Here is a 23,488-nt window from a genome sequence, read left to right as displayed (position 1 = left end):
ACATGATAGTAACCCTAAGTAGGCAGTATTATATGTGATAGTAACCCTAAGTAGGCAGTATTATATGTGATAGTAACCCTAAGTAGGCAGTATTATATGTGATAGTAACCCTAAGTAGGCAGTATTATATGTGATAGTAACCCTAAGTAGGCAGTATTTTATGTGATAGTAACCCTAAGTAGGCAGTATTATATGTGATAGTAACCCTAAGTAGTCAGTATTATATATGATAGTCACCCTAAGTAGGCAGTATTATATGTGATAGTAACCCTAAGTAGGCAGTATTATATGTGATAGTAACCCTAAGTAGGCAGTATTATACATGATGGTCACCCTAAGTAGGCAGTATTATATGTGATGGTCACCCTAAGTAGGCAGTATTATATGTGATGGTAACCCTAAGTAGGCAGTATTATATGATGGTAATCCTAGTAGGCAGTATTATATGTCATAGTAACCCTAAGTAGGCAGTATTTTATATGATGGTAACCCTAAGTAGGCAGTATTATACGTGATAGTAACCCTAAGTAGGCAGTATTATACGTGATAGTAACCCTAAGTAGGCAGTATTATACGTGATAGTAACCCTAAGTAGGCAGTATTATATGTGATAGTAACCCTAAGTAGGCAGTATTATACATGATGGTCACCCTAAGTAGGCAGTATTATATGTGATGGTCACCCTAAGTAGGCAGTATTATATGTGATGGTAACCCTAAGTAGGCAGTATTATATATGATGGTAATCCTAAGTAGGCAGTATTATATGTCATAGTAACCCTAAGTAGGCAGTATTTTATATGATGGTAACCCTAAGTAGGCAGTATTATACGTGATAGTAACCCTAAGTAGGCAGTATTATACGTGATAGTAACCCTAAGTAGGCAGTATTATACGTGATAGTAACCCTAAGTAGGCAGTATTATATGTGATGGTCACCCTAAGTAGGCAGTATTATATATGATGGTAACCCTAAGTAGGCAGTATTATACATGATAGTAACCCTAAGTAGGCAGTATTATATGTGATAGTAACCCTAAGTAGGCAGTATTATATGTGATAGTAACCCTAAGTAGGCAGTATTATATGTGATAGTAACCCTAAGTAGGCAGTATTATATGTGATAGTAACCCTAAGTAGGCAGTATTTTATGTGATAGTAACCCTAAGTAGGCAGTATTATATGTGATAGTAACCCTAAGTAGTCAGTATTATATATGATAGTCACCCTAAGTAGGCAGTATTATATGTGATAGTAACCCTAAGTAGGCAGTATTATATGTGATAGTAACCCTAAGTAGGCAGTATTATACATGATGGTCACCCTAAGTAGGCAGTATTATATGTGATGGTCACCCTAAGTAGGCAGTATTATATGTGATGGTAACCCTAAGTAGGCAGTATTATATATGATGGTAATCCTAAGTAGGCAGTATTATATGTCATAGTAACCCTAAGTAGGCAGTATTTTATATGATGGTAACCCTAAGTAGGCAGTATTATATGTGATAGTAACCCTAAGTAGGCAGTATTATATGTGATAGTAACCCTAAGTAGGCAGTATTATACGTGATAGTAACCCTAAGTAGGCAGTATTATATGTGATAGTAACCCTAAGTAGGCAGTATTATACATGATGGTCACCCTAAGTAGGCAGTATTATATGTGATGGTCACCCTAAGTAGGCAGTATTATATGTGATGGTAACCCTAAGTAGGCAGTATTATATATGATGGTAATCCCTAAGTAGGCAGTATTATATGTCATAGTAACCCTAAGTAGGCAGTATTTTATATGATGGTAACCCTAAGTAGGCAGTATTATACGTGATAGTAACCCTAAGTAGGCAGTATTATACGTGATAGTAACCCTAAGTAGGCAGTATTATACGTGATAGTAACCCTAAGTAGGCAGTATTATACGTGATAGTAACCCTAAGTAGGCAGTATTATACGTGATGGTAACCCTAAGTAGGCAGTATTATACGTGATGGTAACCCTAAGTAGGCAGTATTATATGTGATGGTAACCCTAAGTAGGCAGTATTATACGTGATAGTAACCCTAAGTAGGCAGTATTATACGTGATGGTAACCCTAAGTAGGCAGTATTATAACTTTTACTTATACTAAAGCTAATGTATGGTCAAGTTTGTGATTCAAGGATCTAAGGTCATGGTAACTATTACTTATACTAAAGCTAATGTATGGTCAAGTTTGTGATTCAAGGATCTAAGATCATGGTAATTATTACGTATACTAAAGCTAATGTATGGTCAAGTTTGTGATTCAAGGATCTGAGATCATGGTAATTATTACTTATACTAAAGCTAATGTATGGTCAAGTTTGTGATTCAAGGATCTAAGGTCATGGTAATTATTACTTATACTAAAGCTAATGTATGGTCAAGTTTGTGATTCAAGGATCTAAGGTCATGGTAACTATTACTTATACTAAAGCTAATGTATGGTCAAGTTTGAGATTCAAGGATCTAAGGTCATGGTAACTATTACTTATACTAAAGCTAATGTATGGTCAAGTTTGAGATTCAAGGATCTAAGGTCATGGTAACTATTACTTATACTAAAGCTAATGTATGGTCAAGTTTGTGATTCAGGGATCTAAGGTCATGGTAACTATTACTTATACTAAAGCTAATGTATGGTCAAGTTTGTGATTCAAGGATCTAAGATCATGGTAATTATTACTTATACTAAAGCTAATGTATGGTCAAGTTTGTGATTCAAGGATCTAAGATCATGGTAATTATTACTTATACTAAAGCTAATGTATGGTCAAGTTTGAGATTCAAGGATCTAAGGTCATGGTAACTATTACTTATACTAAAGCTAATGTATGGTCAAGTTTGAGATTCAAGGATCTAAGATCATGGTAACTATTACTTATACTAAAGCTAATGTATAGTCAAGTTTGAGATTCAAGGATCTAAGATCATGGTAACTATTACTTATACTAAAGCTAATGTATGGTCAAGTTTGAGATTCAAGGATCTAAGGTCATGGTAACTATTACTTATACTAAAGCTAATGTATGGTCAAGTTTGTGATTCAAGGATGTAAGGTCATGGTAACTATTACTTATGCTAAAGCTAATGTATGGTCAAGTTTGAGATTCAAGGATCTGAGATCATGGTAACTATTACTTATACTAAAGCTAATGTATAGTCAAGTTTGAGATTCAAGGATCTAAGATCATGGTAATTATTACTTTATATAGAAGTCATTTGATGGGGAGGGTGGAGAGGGGTTCAGGAAAATAAACTTCTCCTTTTCAACCTTCCTTGAGAAGTCACCATGACCACTGAACTGGGTTAACAATACCATATGTTTTCCTACTCCTTGTGTTGAATTACACATCAAGGACTGTTGAGGCACTGTGTCAGATTTTTTGGGTCAGCAATATAGTAACTTTATACAAAAAAGGACATGTTTGATGTTAATGTTATCACAGCAGTGAATCTGATGGAAGTGTTGTGCTGTCCTACACTTAACATCAACAGTGGCACCGTGTTAGTTTTCTGTTTCATCATCCACAGATGTTTTACTGGTATCACTTAGAAACTGGGCAAGATGTGGTTTACTAGATTATATTTTCTTTTACTATTATCAGTGTTTCCCATCGTTATATAAGCTGAGCTGTTGAAACACCACTATATCAAAAGTTACCCACAATGTTTCTTTTATTGTTAATATGCTGTGATCACGACTGCCATGATAAATGTTAGCTTCTATCCAGTTTCCCCTAAAACTTTCAGATGGACAGGTGATGAAGTATAATTTGTCTGCTGGTCAGATTTCTTACTGTATATTTAATTTTTCCTTTTAGCTGTTTTGTAGCATAGCATAAACAGCACATATGCTATTATCTGAATTTGAAAATAGCCCCTCATCTGTTGTCCGTCTGTGTGTCATGAAACAATTCTTGCTTTCACCATTTCTTGAGAAGGATGGATCATGGATCAATTATGTAGCTATTCTTTGATTCCTAGTTGTGTATTTTCCCATTTTCAGACTGATCTCAAAATCAACATGGCCGACAAGTAGCCATCTTTGATTATGACAGTAGTAGTATGTTGTCGCTATTTCTGGAAAATTACAGAAAACAAAGTGAATGACATGCTGACATCTTGGATTTTAACATTGAAAGTTTGTTATCACTTTTTCTTGTGAAGTAATAGATTGATCAGTCTAAAAAACTAGTATTAAAGTCTCCCTTTGTCACTTGTTAATCCTCAAATTTTAAAATGGTTTCCTGTCAGAAAACTAAACACTGTCAGGAAGCCATATTTAATTTGATAGTTGAAGATTGTTATTGCTATTTCTCAAATTTTATACAATTAAAAGCAAATAAGAGAGAAGAAGAGAGAAAGGAAAAGATGACGCTTTTAAAGATCAGATGATCATTAAACAATAGTCAGCACCAGCATCCATCTGACGTTCCTCTTTTATATTAAAATAAATCTGTGGTGTAAGTAGAATTGTAGCTAACGATTACATATAAACATATCTCCCATCTTACACAAATAATGAGTCATGAGCTGCCATGTCAGAATTCTTTCACATTAATTTGTTTGTAGGTCTTAGAGACTATCACTGAGATCATGTTCTCTTATTGAATCAATGAGTAAATAGCATGTACTGATATAAATTCTGTGTTGAGATGCTGATAACCCTGACAAGGATGAAGCTATAGAGAACACGTTCTAGCTGAAGGTCTGGGTTATACAAATGTACTGATTATACAAGTTCTGATTTAATCAGGTTACACAATCAGTAACAGGTGATACAGTTATTGCTGTGATGAGTACCACAAAGGATCTCAAACCTGATCTAAATAGTTGAGATTTATTTGTTGAACAAAGGACAGCCGAAAACAAATGTTTGTGATTTGAAATAAGCTTCTTTAAAAGTGCTCCTGAGTTTGAAATGTGCATTTAACATCTTTATTTCACTGCAGGTTTAATTTCTGATGGAAAAAGTATTTAATGTTGTCACCTCCTGGTGAAATGATTGTTTGATCCTCATTAGTTTATACTGTCCCTATAATTGGTGACAGACTTGCCCAAACAGACCTCACAGACTTGAAACATCCTGTGGAGAGTTGATGTAATACAGAGCTGGTAAGTGATTATAACATACTGGTTTATAGCCAGTCTCGGGTAGTAAAACAGGTATTGTTTAACTCATACTTAATAACTATTACATAATTAGGAAGGGGAAATTATGAATGTACTCTTAGGTATATGTGTCCTGCCCGGCACTCATAATATAACAGTGTTCAAACATTATTTTTAGGTAAGGTTTTTCAGTAGAAATCTCCTTACTAGGAGAAAGGAAAAAATTACATCATATTGAGATAAGTCTTAAAGATATACAGTATTTTAGAAATGTCAAGTTTCTGACAAAAAGTTGATAATATCAAACCATGGAAGAGGCAGATAAGCAAGGAAAGAAATAAATTCAGTCAGACTGGTCTTTACAAATTTTAGGGGCTGTTATAGTAGCCTGTCCTGAATGACCAGGAAGTGAACCAGGCTGCTTACTTGCCTAGCAGTCCATCTATTGTGGACTTTTTAGAGGGCATTTTGGTTTGTGATTTCAATACAGGACTAAGAATATAATTGAAATAGGAATGAGTTGTGAAAAATTCCCTGTTGTTAATGGGGTTTGAACTAGTGACGTTATGGTCTCTAGCCGACTCTCTACAGCTGGACTAAACGAAATTCCCTAGTAGCCTAGACTGGTAAGGTGATTTTTACACTGGAACTTTTACACAAGAATACTATTCAGTAGGTGGGAAATATTGCTATACAGAAGACATATTGCATAAGTACTACTGTGTCATGTTTTGAAAATAAAACTATTAAGTTTGAAAAGATATTGTCAATCGTTTTGTGTCAGTCGATGGAAAGATTTTTTTGTGTGTGATATAACTGGAAACATATTGACAATTGCCTTGTTCTAGAACAAATGTTGGGGTTCCCAGTGCAGTCTGTGAGTCAATGGAACAAGCCCTGAATTCTTGCCTAAACCAGAATCAATCAGACAGAGAATATGGCTTACTGCAGATTAAATCTGATACACCAATAGTTGCTATTAAGTCAGACTTGGTCTTTCTCCTGTCTTGATGCTTTTCCCAATCATCTTTGTGTCTGACTCAGACTGTACATGCATATAATGTTATTGCAGTTGTCCATCATTTCTGTAAGGAAAAGGTTTGTATGACGTAACAATCAATGAAGTTATCAGTGGAGTGGACCACTGGTACAAATGAATCACGCTGTTATCATAAACAAATGAATAACGTTTGTTGACTGTTGTAAAACGTTTAGGAGAGGCAGAAATAACTGGCCAGGCAGCGCCTAACACAACACCAACACACAAAAACATACACTTGCATAAGCCCTGCAATAAAACCTGTAACTGTGGTGATGTTGGCAATTTCTGTTTTATTTGTCAAGTCCTTGAGATGTTTGTACTGGGTGAATTATATAGTGTCTGCAGTACATATTGCTTTAATTCTATCATGATAATGCTTGTAACCAACATGCTTGAGAAATTGTATTAGACAGAAAGCTTCTGTGAGGAACAGCTACAATCTTCCATTGCTGGACCCTTCTGTTTCATTTGTTGTTTAAGCTCTCTCTGTATGTGTATGTAAAATCTTTATCAACTGTAAACGGTTTAAGTAGTACACCAGTGAAGTGTAGGTAACTTACTAGGAGTGTTTCTAAAAGCGCTAATCATTTCTTAACCATGTAGTTGTTATATTGATAGGATCAGTGGAGAGTGAATGATATGTTCTGATAGTTTTGTACTAATTCAAAAGCACTGTAACCATTCAATTATAACCAATTAAATAGTACTTTGTCCAGTTCATTGGTGTGCGTAAGATTTTGTCTTATTATTCAGCTTGTGCTTGGTTCTAGGGATATGATTTCACTGGAAGTATAGTGTGGTATGTGTATTTCCAGTGTTGAGTATTTCCAGTTAAGAGTACTGAGGGTAGTGTGGTGTGTGTATTTCCAGTATTGAGTACTGGGGGTAGTGTGGTGTGTGTATTTTCAGTTCTGAGTACTGGGGGTAGTGTGATGTGTGTATTTCCAGTTCTGAGTACTGGGGGTAGTGTGATGTGTATTTTTCCAGTTCTTAGTACTGGGAGTAGTGTGGTGTGTGTATTCTTCCAGTTCTGAGTACTGGGGGTAGTGTGGTGTTTGTATTTCCAGTTCTGAGTACTGGGGGTAGTGTGATGTGTGTATTTCCAGTTCTGAGTACTGGGGGTAGTGTGATGTGTGTATTTCCAGTTCCGAGTACTGGGGGTAGTGTGATGTGTATTTTTCCAGTTCTGAGTACTGTGGGTAGTGTGGTGTTTGTATTTCCAGTTCTGAGTGCTGGGGGTAGTGTGGTGTGTGTATTTCCAGTTCTGAGTACTGGGGAAGTGTGATTTGTATTTTTCCAGTTCTGAGTACTGGGGGTAGTGTGATGTGTATTTTTCCAGTTCTGAGTACTTGGGGTAGTGTGATGTGTGTATTTCCAGTTCTGAGTACAGGGGGTAGTGTGGTGTGTGTATTTTTCCAGTTCTGAGTACTGTGGGTAGTGTGGTGTTTGTATTTCCAGTTCTGAGTACTGGGGGTAGTGTGATGTTTGTGTTTTTCCAGTTCTGAGTACTGGGGATAGTGTGATGTGTATTTTTCCAGTTCTGAGTACTGGGGGTAGTGTGATGTGTATTTTTCCAGTTCTGAGTACTGGGGGTAGTGTGATGTGTAATTTTCCAGTTCTGAGTACTAGGGGTAGTGTGATGTGTGTATTTTTCCAGTTCTGAGTACTGGGGGTTAGTGTGATGTGTAATTTTCCAGTTCTGAGTACTGGGGGTTAGTGTGATGTGTATTTTTCCAGTTGTGACTACTGGGGGTTAGTGTGATGTGTATTTTTCCAGTTCTGAGTACTGGGGGTTAGTGTGATGTGTATTTTTCCAGTTCTGAGTACTTGGGGTAGTGTGATGTGTATTTTTCCAGTATTGAGTAACAAGGTTAGTTTCACTCCATAATGTTACAAGTTTGTCTACTCTATGTGTTTTGGTAATTTTGGTATCTCTGTAACTTATTGATTTGAGGGAGACTGAATCGCTCACTAACAGTGTTTATTGCATAATACTAAGTCACATGACAGTGATAAATCCTATCCATATAAAACCATAGGAAACAGGTTTTGACATTTTGTGACACAAAAAATTTAATTTCTGTTTTAAACAGTAGAGCCGTTCTTTTGCATCTTGCAGATGTGATATTGGATAAAACTTATGATTAAGTCAGTTGAGTTTTAAATAGCATATTTTTTTATCAGCCATAGTTCTACATTACATACAATAATCTAGACACAGACTAGCTTTATAATGCTCCCAGCATCCATACATAACTGTATTGGGATGTTATGAAAGGTGTATTCTCAACAGAAAATATTTGATTTAGAAAATAATATACATACAAATTTCGGCACAGATTACAAGCGCTGTAAACTAACCTCCAATGTTCCAAACTTCATATTAGGAATAAAGATATCATAAAAACAGCATAACTTCCAGGAATCTCATCAAATGTGAATAAACCGCCAATACAGAATTGTTTATAGTGTTGTATTAGAATTGATTGCTTGCTTAAGAACTCTATATATGGACAGATTTTATATAAGATTGGCACAGAATGGGTATAACTCACAGAAAAAACACTGAAATGTATAAATAAACAAAGGTTAAAGGTTAAATGTAGTCAGAAAGGATATCTAAGGACACAAGGATGATAGAGTATATACATAACTACCAAATTCCAATTTGCTATTTAACAGACATAAAAAAATGTAGGAAACTGATAATTACTGTGTATTGTATACAGGAAACGTTCACTCAAGTCACCTTTTTGCCAGCAGGAGAAAAGGAAAAGGTGGGCTAAAGTTCAATTTTAAACCTTAAGTGTATGTGTTCATGTTTTGAAGATTAATATAACATTGGGTAAAAACTGCTATATAGATGATTATTCTAAGCTTATATTGTATGGTAAGAGCAAGCTAAATGCAATTCCGAAACAATTTGCAATAACATTTTTGACAGACGTAGCAGCTTGGTAGCTGGAGAACTGCAGAATCCTACTAGATGAAGGAAATTATATTTTTTGCTGACCTTTACTTAACTTCCACGGAATTAAATGAATTGCCACCAATTCTTTGCTCTTTTTTATATGCCTGCTTAATGAAAGGGAGTACATATACATGTTAATAATTTGTGTGTACATATGTATGTCTGTGGATAGTGATGAGTTTACTGAGATCACAGACTCTCCTACACTGTTGTGGTGGCATCCTTAGAAAACACACTTACCCAAATTGCTCCAGATAGTATGTGATGGACCTCTCATATAAAGTTCAGTGAGTTTGAACTTTGGAATGAATTCTTGTTAATTCTTGAAATCCTACAAGATAAATGTTTTTCATCTTGGGTGGTCGGGTGGCACATTGGTAACGCACTCGTCTTTCACCCAGCTGTCCAGGGTTCGACTCCTGGAACAGATGTGAAAAGGTAAGGGTCACCTGTCCCACCACGTGGGTTTTCCTCAGGCACTTCAACAATAAGACCCCTCACGCGCTTACATCACGGCCAACAAGAGTGATTAGTATTAGTTGAAATAACTTGTTTCGTAATTGTTGTAAAATAAATAAAGTTTATATTAATGTTTTTCACTCAAGACATTGGATACCAGTATTACAAATATTTCTCCCAGATTTTTACTGTCAGTTATACACAACACTCAATTTTGTTGCCATCAAACCAATGCGTCATTATAATGAGGATGAGGATGTCCTGAAGCTCATATGACATCCAATCAATCACTTCTACTTGGTAATGACAGGCAGAAAAATATGAGCGTCATTTAGGTTGCAACCCATTTTGAAATGTTTTGCTAGTTTTCAGGTTTTTGAATGTTGAGTTTTATAAGTCAATGCCATTTGAATATTTCTATTCTTAAAAATATTTGCAGACAGAAGTTCATCATTTTAAGGATACCTAAACCTTGTTCACTCAATAAATGTCAAAGAGGATTGTGCATGATCCATATAATAAGACACTACATTTAGTGTTTTTTCCTAACAGAATTACAAAGTCCAGTTTATTGGCAAATCAAATTAGTGATATCACTAAATGAATAAATGATATTGATAATTCGATTAAGTGATATCAATTAATTTTGAATGATATCAATTATTGTTGTAACATTTAAAGATTAATACTAAAAAGGTAACCCAAACATCACAAGTGTAAGACTGTCAGTAGATGCAATGCAATGACTTGAGTAACTGTACAGGCTGTTGAATAATTTAGTTAAGTCTGGCGAACATGTGGGAGATGTCAACCCATGTTGATGTAATGTCAGCAGTAATGTCTGCATGTTGAAAGACCCAAAGTTTTCGAGTTTGGGAAACAGTGTGTGGTGGATTGCGTAGCAATAAACAAACATGGTAAGCCGTCAGGATTGATAACTAACATCTCCTCAATGTGATGTCATTTCCTGGATGTGAAATGTTTGCACTGAGTGATACAGTGTTTTATAAGATATTCAATTTTGGAGAGAAAACCTTACTGTGTTGCGTATTAAGTTTGCTAAATTCAATTTGGCAAGTACGTTAAAGACCCTTTAAGTGGTCTCTTGGTCAAAAAGATTATGATAGCACAAATGACCTTCGCTTGGTTAAACACATCAGCTGCTTGTATTGAACTCTTCCTACAACTTTCCACCAAACTGTATGATAAACGTGATTACTTCATTTTCCCTTTTGTGAAATTTCCATTTCTAGATAGCAATACCCTGCATCTCCAACCTATGATATTTACATGTCACAGTTGATTTGATATTCAAGGTCCTGTTCCCATTATCATGATTTTCAGAGAAGAAGTCAACAACTGATGGACAAACACGTAACACAGGGTCTGAAAAAACAAATGTGTCGGTCAATTATATACCTCAGTCATATTAGAGGAATAGTTAGATTTTACTTAAAATGCTGAGTAGTCACAAAAAAAATATCTAAAATTTGGATTGTATATGGGAGCATTACAAAATCAAATTTGGAGGACTAAATCAATTATCTTAATAAATTTACAAAGAGCTTTTGCTATAAAAATCATTATGAGTAGATTGTGTAATGATTGTAATCAGAAGAAATCTTCCATTGTCTTTGACAACTTATTTCTGTTGTAAATTGATTTACCAAATGTTACATCATATTATTTTCTTCCTCTTACTACTCTAAAGAAAAAACTCAGTGTACCTAAACTTTCAAGAGAGTAAACCTAAATTTTCCAGATGTTAAACATATAAAACTACAGTGTAAACAGCAGAACAGTTGCTCTGCTGCATGTGATAGCAGAGAGAGCGTTATTGAAGGAGTTTAAAGGATTTGTCAGGTGGGGGCCAACATTTTTTTTTTAAAGTGCTTTTCTTATAACAATCAAGGAAGTTAAGCAGGAAACAAAGAGGGAAGAGGAAAGGCAAATTTTCATCCAATAATTTTTGTTGTTTTGCATTGTTTACAGATCTGATCTTCTATAAGTGCAAATATTTTACTTATTTCCTAGACAAAGGAGGTACTGATTACATCACTTGTAATTCTCTGTCTCAATTACTAACCATTTATATTTTCTTTTAATTGCACTACTCCTGAATAACTATATTTTGATATAATGGCTTAAATGTAAAGTTTGGAATAAAAAATTAGGGGTAAATTTTTTAATAGCTACTTCTTTTATAAACTTGAAGAAGTTTTAGCAAAATTCTTTATATAAGGGTTTATAAATAACGGTAAGTACTGGGGTACGATCGAAGTAAATCAAATCTCAGTGATCATGGTTTGACCTTAAATGATTCCTAGATCTACTGAAACAATGGAGCATTCCAAGTAAAAGGTTTTCTTCCCTTAAAGGATACCACTGTTTTCACAAGGCATGTCGACAAGGTTAAACGTAAAACTAAAAATAACAAAATGTGGTGTAAAATTAACCCAGGATGATTATCTAGCCACGAACACAAATCTGGCCTGTTTAGACTTGGCCCCTGGCCCTGTTGGCTGTGTTCTGTTAATCTCCTTGTTACTGGCCTTTCATCTATAGTCTTTCAAACCATCTCAGATCAAAAGTTGTGAAAGCCATATCATGTTACAACAAAAACTATAGTATGTAAAAGTCATCTGCCATAAATTTGATGCATAAATGGTGTTGTGATTGGGTGTGACATACTTGTGTATTTCTTGAGGTTATGGAGTGTAAAATGTGTGCTGTAGTAAATCATGTTGTAAAGAATATTTTTACCCATAATCCTTTGATATAGTTAGAATGTACTTTTAGTCACTGAAGTTTTATCAACACTGATTGATTTAAGAGTGTACAACAAACCCTATGTCTTGAAGGATAGTCCTGCCTTGTGAGGATACTGTTTCTAAAGGTCTAATTCCTTGTAGCACTAATTTCCTTTAGAGTTGTAGGACTCATTTGCTTTAGAGTTGTCTAACCTGTGTGGATACTGTTTCTAAAGGTCTAATTCCTTGTAGCACTAATTTCCTTTAGAGTTGTAGGACGCATTTGCTTTAGAGTTGTCTAACCTGTGTGGATACTGTTTCTAAAGGTCTAATTCCTTGTAGCACTAATTTCCTTTAGAGTTGTAGGACGCATTTGCTTTAGAGTTGTCTAACCTGTGTGGATACTGTTTCTAAAGGTCTAATTCCTTGTAGCACTAATTTCCTTTAGAGTTGTAGGACTCATTTGCTTTAGAGTTGTCTAACCTGTGAGGATACTGTTTCTAAAGGTCTAATTCCCTGTAGGACTCATTTCCTTTAGAGTTGTAGGACTCATTTGCTTTAGAGTTGTCTAACCTGTGTGGATACTGTTTCTAAAGGTCTAATTCCTTGTAGCACTAATTTCCTTTAGGATTGTGTAACCTGTGTGGATACTGTTTCTAAAGGTCTAATTCCTTGTAGGACTAATTTGCTTTAGGACTGTCCTACTTGTGAGGATGCTACTCCTGAAGGTTCAATCTCTTTGTTTTAAATACATGCTTGAGGATTCTCTTACCTGAGAAGATTATATGCATATTTTGATATGTCTCTCCTGAAGTATCAGCCATTGTCTGTGAACTCCCCTTGAGAAAATGTCTACATAACCATTTACTAACTATAAAATGCTTTGTTTCTGTGATGTCATACTGCCTCAAACCCAGTATCTGGTGAAAACCTTTGTGAGTAGGCAGGTGACTGTTGTCTGATTAGTCAAACTGATACTGATGCCTTATAATGTGAAATCATCCGTAAATTGGAAACTTGTTTGATGAACGGACTTTGCCCAGAATTCCACCGGGACGACATATTATTACACAAAAAAAATGTTCTTTTATTGAATAGTTTTAATTATCGTAGTTCACATTTAGACAAATGCTGTATTATGTACTGTAGTAAAAAACAATTTTATTATTTGAAAATGTACTAATTACATCAGCAGAAATGAAGTTTATTTTGTAGCTCAAAAGAATTTTAATCAATGTAGTTTTAATAGTTGTTTCATTTAAGGTAATGAAAAACGGTTTATTACTTAATGAACTTCTCAATGTCTGATCAAAATGTTTATTAGCTATTGATTTTGCAGAGAAGACAAAGAGAACCAAGGTAATTTATCAGGAAGATAAAAAAGGAAAAAAAATAACCTTCCTGGATTAGCGGCTTTTCTGTTGTCACTGTGACTCATTATTTAAGTTGGGACGTTATGAAAATTCTACATCCAGTAGCTCCCATCGACAGTTTTTACGTCTCTCACAACTGCCTAGTCTGTCTGCCTCATTGCCAATGCATGTTAAATTGACTAATTGCATGTGGGTTAGGATGTTAGTTGTTAATATGAAGCAGTAATTGGTTGGAAGAATATTACTCAAACAAATCTACAGCTACCATCTGTTGTGCAGCCTGGATGGAGGTTTCACATGGTATTTTGACAGGGTTGGGGAACACCGTCTGACCATCTAACCTCACATGTTCATCTATTTAAGGATTGCCTTACAATTCAGTACAGCCAAATACTTTCAATCTTCTTTTTCATGTTTGTTTCAGATGTCAAAAACCTTTACATTAATGAATCATTTCACTGTGATATCAAGATGTTGTTAATTAAGTGGAAATGTTGGTGCCTGGTACTATCTACAGTCTACTTAATATTTTCAATATCATTTCAGCAAATAAAATAAGAGTTTACAGAGGATATAATAAAGAATAAGACCTTGTGAGGTTTATATATATATATGTCATTGTCAACTCAGAGAGTGTGTACCATCTGACTGTTACATATCACCTGTACAATGGTAATTAGTACACTCGACTCAGGAGACAATGATGAGTTTGGTTCTCCAGTTGTGTACCATCTGACTTACATATCACCTGTACAATGGTAATTAGTACACTCGACTCAGGAGACAATGATGGGTTTGGTTCTCCAGTGTGTGTACCATCTGACTGTTACATATCACCTGTACAATGGTAATTAGTACACTCGACTCAGGAGACTATGATGGGTTTGGTTCTCCAGTGTGTGTACCATCTGACTTACATATCGCCTGTACAATGGTAATTAGTACACTCGACTCAGGAGACTATGATGGGTTTGGTTCTCCAGTGTGTGTACCATCTGACTGTTACATATCACCTGTACAATGGTAATTAGTACACTCGACTCAGGAGACTATGATGAGTTTGGTTCTCCAGTGTGTGTACCATCTGACTTACATATCGCCTGTACAATGGTAATTAGTACACTCGACTCAGGAGACTATGATGAGTTTGGTTCTCCAGTGTGTGTACCATCTGACTTACATATCGCCTGTACAATGGTAATTAGTACACTCGACTCAGGAGACTATGATGAGTTTGGTTCTCCAGTGTGTGTACCATCTGACTTACATATCGCCTGTACAATGGTAATTAGTACATTCGACTCAGGAGACTATGATGGGTTTGGTTCTCCAGTGTGTGTACCATCTGACTTACATATCGCCTGTACAATGGTAATTAGTACACTCGACTCAGGAGACAATGATGGGTTTGGTTCTCCAGTGTGTGTACCATCTGACTTACATATCGCCTGTACAATGGTAATTAGTACACTCGACTCAGGAGACAATGATGGGTTTGGTTCTCCAGTGTGTGTACCATCTGACTTACATATCGCCTGTACAATGGTAATTAGTACACTCGACTCAGGAGACAATGATGGGTTTGGTTCTCCAGTGTGTGTACCATCTGACTTACATATCACCTGTACAATGGTAATTAGTACACTCGACTCAGGAGACAATGATGGGTTTGGTTCTCCAGTGTGTGTACCATCTGACTGTTACATATCGCCTGTACAATGGTAATTAGTACATTCGACTCAGGAGACTATGATGGGTTTGGTTCTCCAGTGTGTGTACCATCTGACTTACATATCGCCTGTACAATGGTAATTAGTACATTCGACTCAGGAGACTATGATGGGTTTGGTTCTCCAGTGTGTGTACCATCTGACTTACATATCGCCTGTACAATGGTAATTAGTACATATAGGAGACTATGATGGGTTTGGTTCTCCAGTGTGTGTACCATCTGACTTACATATCGCCTGTACAATGGTAATTAGTACATTCGACTCAGGAGACTATGATGGGTTTGGTTCTCCAGTGTGTGTACCATCTGACTTACATATCGCCTGTACAATGGTAATTAGTACATTCGACTCAGGAGACAATGATGGGTTTGGTTCTCCAGTGTGTGTACCATCTGACTTACATATCGCCTGTACAATGGTAATTAGTACATTCGACTCAGGAGACTATGATGGGTTTGGTTCTCCAGTGTGTGTACCATCTGACTTACATATCGCCTGTACAATGGTAATTAGTACATTCGACTCAGGAGACTATGATGGGTTTGGTTCTCCAGTGTGTGTACCATCTGACTTACATATCGCCTGTACAATGGTAATTAGTACATTCGACTCAGGAGACTATGATGGGTTTGGTTCTCCAGTGTGTGTACCATCTGACTTACATATCGCCTGTACAATGGTAATTAGAACACTCGACTCTGGAGACAATGATGGGTTTGGTTCTCCGTTCAGGTGTGAAAAGCGGTTTCTCATGTCATTGTTGTACAATACTTTATATAAAATTGACATTGTAATAAATGTGAAGTCCACCATCATCAGATCTACATGTTGTACTTTACAAATCACTTTTCTCCCTAGGTCCTCCTTCAGCCAATCTGTTTGTCATTCCGTCCTGTAAAAGCCTTTTTTGGTTCAGCTTTTCCTGAAGAACACTTAAGAGATTTCTTGGAGACTTTTCAAAAATGTTAAGTGTTGGTCAATCCTTATTGCACAGGCTACCCATTTTATCTGATCTGATATTCAAAGATGGCCGACACTGGCCATTTTGAGTTTCAATATCTAAAAGTGAAATTGTTGCCACTATTTCTGAAGAACTATTGAAGTGAATCGTGTGACAAGCTCAATACAGGTTTTAATGAGAACATTCAGGATGACCGCCTATCAGCTATTTTGAGATTTTATTGGATACCCAAATAGGCCAGTAATAATAATGATATAGAGTGTATGTTATCCTAATTGTATTCACAATGGCTGTATAACTAGCATCTGGTAACTGTTCAATGTTAATTATGCTCAATATGATAAAGACAAACCAGAACCGTGACAGTTCCCAGATTGTTCCGATTATTTTGTCCTCCGTGGAGATCAGAAAGTAAATACAATACTACTTGTAATTATTTAACAAATTTCTCAAACCAAAAGTATGGACATCAATTTCTCGTTAAATCATGGTAAAAGCTGCGTTAGTATTTGACTGTAATTTAAGAGTTCCCATAACATCAGATTTTTTGCTCCTTTTTGTGAACCTGCTGTCTAGCTTGTGTCAATGTCAAAACAAAAGCCATGAATAATTCCTTTGCATACCAGCAAGATAACACATCCCTGTAGTTAGTTTGTCTGGGATACAGAAACTGCAATTTATCTCACTGTGTTTTAGTGGCAATTTAGAGCTATGCTTGAGTTCTCCCCATCGTGTTTCTGGTATGTCCATGTGATTACTAGTGTACATGGATGGTCTAAGAACTGAGTTATGTTTTAGAGACCACAATAGGTTAATTGTGCTGTGTATGTAAATATGTAGGAGTATCACCCCAGTAAAATATTAGCAGCTTTTGTTTCTGACACAACTTAAATAGAACATCAGACTAATAAAGAAAAAGTTCAAGAATTTCCGAGCAGACACATGAGAGGATATATCCATCACACATACCCTAACTGTTTCGTCTTGGAAAATATCACCTAGAAACACCAGATCCTCATTAATTCAAGAACTTAAGATATTCGTCATACAAATATATTCTGTGAATGATGTAAGAGTGATTAGCAAATCTATTTTCTCCAAAATAAATTGTCCAATTCTATGAAAATTTTCAATTGTGAAATAGTCTGACATTCATATACAGTATTCATACAATGAGTGCAAATCTTAGCAATTATGTGTTTCTAATCTGCTTTCAAAATGTATTTCAGAAAACTCTTGTTTATTCTTGGCTAAAGAAGAGGTGGTGGACTAAACATAAAAAGATAAAATGCAGAGCTGCATTAATGACATTTTCATCTATTTGATAGACAAAAAACTAATTCCATGGTAAAGAATACTTGGTTATTTCCCTTTACAATATCATGCCAGTTGGGTCCAAACTTTTACTTTGAGGACAAACATGAGTTGTTTCCCTTCGACCATTACAAGAATCAACCACACCTGATATATTACAGTACCTGTATAATATTGTGTGGATGATTTAGGCTGAAAAGATGGGATATTATTTGCAATTCAAGCCAAATCACTTGAAAATGAATGGTTGAAATATTTTAATCATATGGCTATCTCCTGTTGTATCAGGTTGTATAATATACTAAAAGTATTAACCAAAGAATGGTTGCAGTTTTTAGGCTTTGCTTGTTGTCTTTCATTTTGATTGTAAACACTTAATAAGCCTAGATACCTTAATTATCCTTGTATTTAGTTCTAACAATGTGAATGTAGTTCCTTACATAGTGTAGCAATGGTAGTTACCACATTTGAGTCAAATCATCAATTAATACTACAAGAAAATAATAAAAAAAACCAAAACGTGATTTACAATGTATTTAATAAGTTGTCAGTGTGGAAAGACACATAAAGCATTATAGCTAAATTTCCAAATCCGGTTTCATAGTTAGTCCAGTAAAAATTACTTGTTTTTGTATTATTTATAAATGTAACTGCACGTCTCTTTCAATTTAATTGGAATCTTTAAGCTATGGTAGCCTAATTTATGTTATTTGTCTAAACAGTGTTTTTTATCCCATCAAAAACCAATATATGTAGCTTGGATCTGATCCGGTACATGATACCTTGGTAGGTCCTCCGCTGCTCAAAAAGTCAGAAACAAATCAAAGTTGGAGATTTCTTTTGTAAGTAATAAACCCAAAAACATAGTATTTATATTAGAAAATCGGTAGACAAAACATGAAAACCTGTAAGCTTCACGTCTATAGTCAATAGAGTGTTGTATTATGTAATACTCTTCGCTGCTTCAATATATCCTTGCCGAACATGTGCATTGCACCTTACGCACGTGAGATCGTCAAGTCCCATATGTGTTGAATTACAGTGTATAAACACGACTACATACTCACAAATACGCCTGCATTCCTAACTATGTCACGTTGTTTTCATTGAGTAGGCTAACCTCGGAATTAAATTTCACGCGTCATTGTGAAACCACGTGCATTTATTATGAAAATACCGGCGGCCTATTTCCGGAAGACGGTTACCGTATGCCAGTCGCCGGGCCTTGGCTGTGCAGTATCGATCCTAAGGCGGCATCCATATTTTGTGTGTATAGGAGCGATAGTGGGTTTGTGTGTAAGGCCTGGTCCCGCGGTTCGTTTGATGGTTTGACTGTGTGCACTGTTTATGTTAATGTTACATAGTCTGGAGTGAGTTTCAGTCGCCATAGAGTAGTGACAAGTCAACGATTGCCCGACATCGACAATTTAGTGATACAGGACTCTCTGGTTGGGGATGCTAATCCTACACACTGACCTCATTGCTTGCATTCAGTTTTAAAAACGCCGGGATTCTGCACGTGTTGAATTGAGTAGTGATACAGAGCGGAAGTTTAATTTATTCGCATACCTCTTGGCAGAACAGCTACTTGTTTGCGTGACAAAATGACTAACCGTACCCCAGTCAAGAAAGTGCCCATACATTTACAGGTATGTTTCCTCTCCTATAATGTAATGTTGACGATCAAGACTCTGTGGACAAATTGATCCTCATATTGAATTACAACCAATCTGTATTACAAGGTGTCTTTTTTTATATACACAGCGTTATAAAATGGTTAGACCCGCTTATTTACTCAGCGGGCGCAAATTGTATAGATGTGTGATTACTCAACTGTAACGCCGAGACAATAGAAGTTTCAACACCTTAAATCATGACTTAATGGCAAACAGCGATGATGGATATTAGCCTTTTCAAATGATATGCACCATATAACTCATATGTACATTCCTGCAACAATGTAGACCATATATAATAGGTTTACTTGTTATGTTTTACAATGCTAATATATTTGATAAGTCTTACATTGTATCATATTTATCTTATGTATTGATGTACACAAAATTAATAAGGTTCTATTACAGATACATTTGCTTACACATGTGTACACACCCTCACGCAGTGACACAGATAGACCACAATTTACATGCATCCTATTCATGATTTACGTGAAACGTCACAAGTTGTGTCATTCTCATTGCAAACACACGGGGATATACAGTGGTATACAAATTTCAGTTAGTCTTTACTAATTGATGTAAATTAGGTTGTAGGCGTACTTCTGGATAAATGAGTGGTTTGGAGTGTATCACAACTCTGAGGTATTCTACACATGTGATGAATGTCACATATATGTTCATCAACAACATATGCTGGACACACGTTGGCTATTAGATGTGTAGTACTAACGCCAGGTACCTGCAGGTAGCTAGTGTCCAGGCCTAGCTATGGAGTGGTGTGTGTATGTATACTGACTATATTCAGTCAGCATTATGCATAATCTGAATCTCCTTAGTTATTATATCTATAGCACTCTCTGGCTGTTGAGGTGGAAATGACAGTACCTACAACCGTGTATACCTAATGCACAGTAGTAAGCTGGTTTATCATACCTGTTGTGTAAGTCCAAGTGTCATGTTGGTAATGAATGTTATTGCATTTCTCATAACACATTTGCTTTTCAATTCAATTATAAGGTACCCTTAATGTCCTATCAATTACTGAATTCCCTGTTTCCAGTCAATACACACAAGGGTACCCACTCCACCATGATCTACCTTTACTCATTTACCTCCCAGCCACCCCTCCATGATTCACATCTACTTGTTTACCTCCCAGCCATCCCTCCACGATTCACATCTACTCGTTTACCTCCCAGCCACCCCTCCACGATTCACATCTACTCATTTACCTCCCAGCCACCCCTCCACGATTCACATCTACTCATTTACCTCCCAGCCACCCCTCCACGATTCACATCTACTCATTTACCTCCCAGCCACCCCTCCACGATTCACATCTACTCATTTACCTCCCAGCCACCCCTCCATGATTCACATCTACTCATTTACCTCCCAGTCAACCAACTTTGATCAGTTGATTAGTCAACTTTGATTATGTCTCATTTACCTCACATTATCTATGCTCCAACCCTGCTCAACCTCTATGTGCATTCACTCAAATGCTCATTAACTCTCAATTAATGGGTCACCCACTTAATTATGTATCAACTTACCTATTTACTGGTTAATAATTTTACTCCATTGTCTCCCTAACCCTTCTATTTACCCTCTCCTTCTCATCCACCTCCACAAATAGGGTCCAATCATTGTAATCATCCTTGTATTTACCTTAACACTGATTATCACTTCTCGTTTACCTCCCACCTCCACAAATAGGGTCCAATCATTGTAATTATCCTTGTATTTACCTTAACACTGATTATCACTTCTCGATTACCTCCACAAATAGGGTCCAATCATTGTAATCATCCTTGTATTTACCTTAACACCACTTCTCCCTCCCACCTCCAAATTATCCTTGGGTCCAATCATTGTAATCATCCTTGTATTTACCTTAACACTGATTATCACTTCTCGTTTACCTCCCACCTCCACAAATAGGGTCCAATCATTGTAATTATCCTTGTATTTACCTTAACACTGATTATCACTTCTCGTTTACCTCCCACCTCCACAAATAGGGTCCAATCATTGTAATTATCCTTGTATTTACCTTAACACTGATTATCACTTCTCGTTTACCTCCCACCTCCACAAATAGGGTCCAATCATTGTAATTATCCTTGTATTTACCTTAACACTGATTATCACTTCTCGTTTACCTCCCACCTCCACAAATAGGGTCCAATCATTGTAATTATCCTTGTATTTACCTTAACACTGATTATCACTTCTCGTTTACCTCCCACCTCCACAAATAGGGTCCAATCATTGTAATCATCCTCATATTTACCTTAACATTTTGATTATCACTTCTCGTTTACCTGCCATCTCAAATCGCCCAATCAACTTCCACCGCCCACACTTACAAAGCTAACCTTCACCCATCCTGCATTGATGCTAAGTTACTCATAAATAAACCGAGTCTGTTTAAAAAATTGGAGTCTTGAGTGCAAATGGTTTGTATACTGGGGCATGATTTGAAGATACAAGTATAAATGTTTCATGCTGAAAAGCAATGTTAGGTACAGATGAGTTTCTTGTATCCTGGTACTGATGCTGAACCCTGAATCATGGTGGTACACAAACGAATGGTATTTCATGCTGAATCATCCACATTTCTTAACCAAGAGATCAAGTTCTCTGGCTTTAATCCAGTGAGTTGGATCAGTTTGATAGAAAACACATAGGACCCTCTGTGAATTCGGCCCTTGTAGTGTGTCTTGATTTATTCCAACCCCATTATCATCATTTAATTGCTACTGTCAGATGCATTAAAGTTTGGTGTCAGTGATGGTCTAAAGATCAACCAGCAATTTGAATGTCTTTGTTGGGTGGAAATGATAGCATACATTTTTTATCTCTGATGTTTGATGCTCACTTTCACATAAAAGTCTGAAACAATAAAAAAGAAATTGTGTCAATTGTAATTTCTGTAACTGGGCTGTGTTTTGGCATCTGTAGTGACAATCGAGGTATTTAGCTACAGCTGGCTATAGAACATTATATACTGGCATCACACATTGTATGGTAGATAAGCTTTCCAAATATTTGCTAGGTTAATGTAAAGTTTCTAAATGTCTCCTTTTTGGAGTTTACAGGTTACAGTGTCGATCAGGTCCTGTCCAATATTTATTTTAGGGCACACTTTGAAGTGGTTGTTTAACAGAGTTTATACACCACAGGAGTATGGTTGGTAGAATGCCCTCAAGTGCAGGCTTATCCAGTATTTGGTAATTTTGACAGGCAGATTGTTAACACAAGACCTTTAAAAAAAGTGAGGTTTTCAGAGTCACCAGCTGTGTGTATGTTGACTTGTCATTTATCACACTCACCTGTCACCCATATACTTCGAGTACAAAGGACATGCTAGGCCTACTTCCCTCTTGATTAGAAATTCCATATGCATGCATTGAATTGTAAAATGTACTTGAAAAGAGTTATTCTTGGGGTTTTTTCCGAGAGAGATATTTCGGTAGGATTAACGGTGAATCCATTTTGTTTGACTGTTTTAGATTATATGCAGCATGTTTAAATAGTATTAAATTAAGATGTTTTATTTGTCTTCATTTCGGATGCAAATGAACTTGTTTTGTTCATTACAAATAGCATAGAAGTAAACTATAATGACCTGATGATAAGCAATGCTGGAGGATATTGAATATTTTTGAAAGTGATGTGTTCATGACTTCTTGGGCAAAAGGCAGCTTATTAATATAATTATATGTCATTATGCCTCATGGTCATTCAGGTAAAAGATCAAAGATGCCATCTTTATATATCACTGTTGTCTTGTTCTAAATCAAGATGAGGGGGCCCATACACTTGTGCACATCCATGACCAAGCAGTGCTGTTTCAATTGTTATGAGTACATCTTAGCATGCTAATATCTGTAAAACGTGTTTGATAGTAAATTATCAGATTGCTTTAGATTTCAGCCTTAGAAGAACATATTTCTTCTATAAATTATGCATTAGTCACATTACATACTGTATGTGCTTATGGAGTGGTACATTATGCAATATTTATGGCACAGCATTGCATACATACTTCCATGTAAAAACTAAAA

At 36.1% G+C, this 23,488-nt stretch overlaps 1 protein-coding gene across 3 annotated transcripts in view; it reads left to right on the top strand.

Annotated features, from left to right (window-relative positions):
- LOC132552229 (dihydropyrimidinase-like) overlaps positions 1 to 23,488 on the top strand; it is an 88,305-nt gene that overhangs the window by 11,516 nt on the left and 53,301 nt on the right. The window contains exon 1 of one of the 3 annotated variants that reach the window (XM_060216377.1): positions 18,873 to 19,385. The exons of 1 other annotated variant lie outside the window; for it this stretch is intronic. In XM_060216377.1, coding sequence (XP_060072360.1) covers positions 19,341 to 19,385 — 45 coding nt within the window. In that variant the 5' untranslated portion in view covers positions 18,873 to 19,340. Of the gene's footprint in view, positions 1 to 18,872; positions 19,386 to 20,249; positions 20,356 to 23,488 lie in introns of those variants that run through there. One more of the 3 variants, XM_060216378.1, reaches the window with a different exon arrangement.

Source organism: Ylistrum balloti, unplaced genomic scaffold, assembly GCF_031769215.1.
Source record: "Ylistrum balloti isolate Yb309-2 unplaced genomic scaffold, AGI_CSIRO_Ybal_v1 Utg370242, whole genome shotgun sequence".
Lineage (NCBI taxonomy): Eukaryota > Metazoa > Mollusca > Bivalvia > Pectinida > Pectinidae > Ylistrum > Ylistrum balloti.
This window is presented reverse-complemented; position numbering and strand designations above follow the sequence as displayed.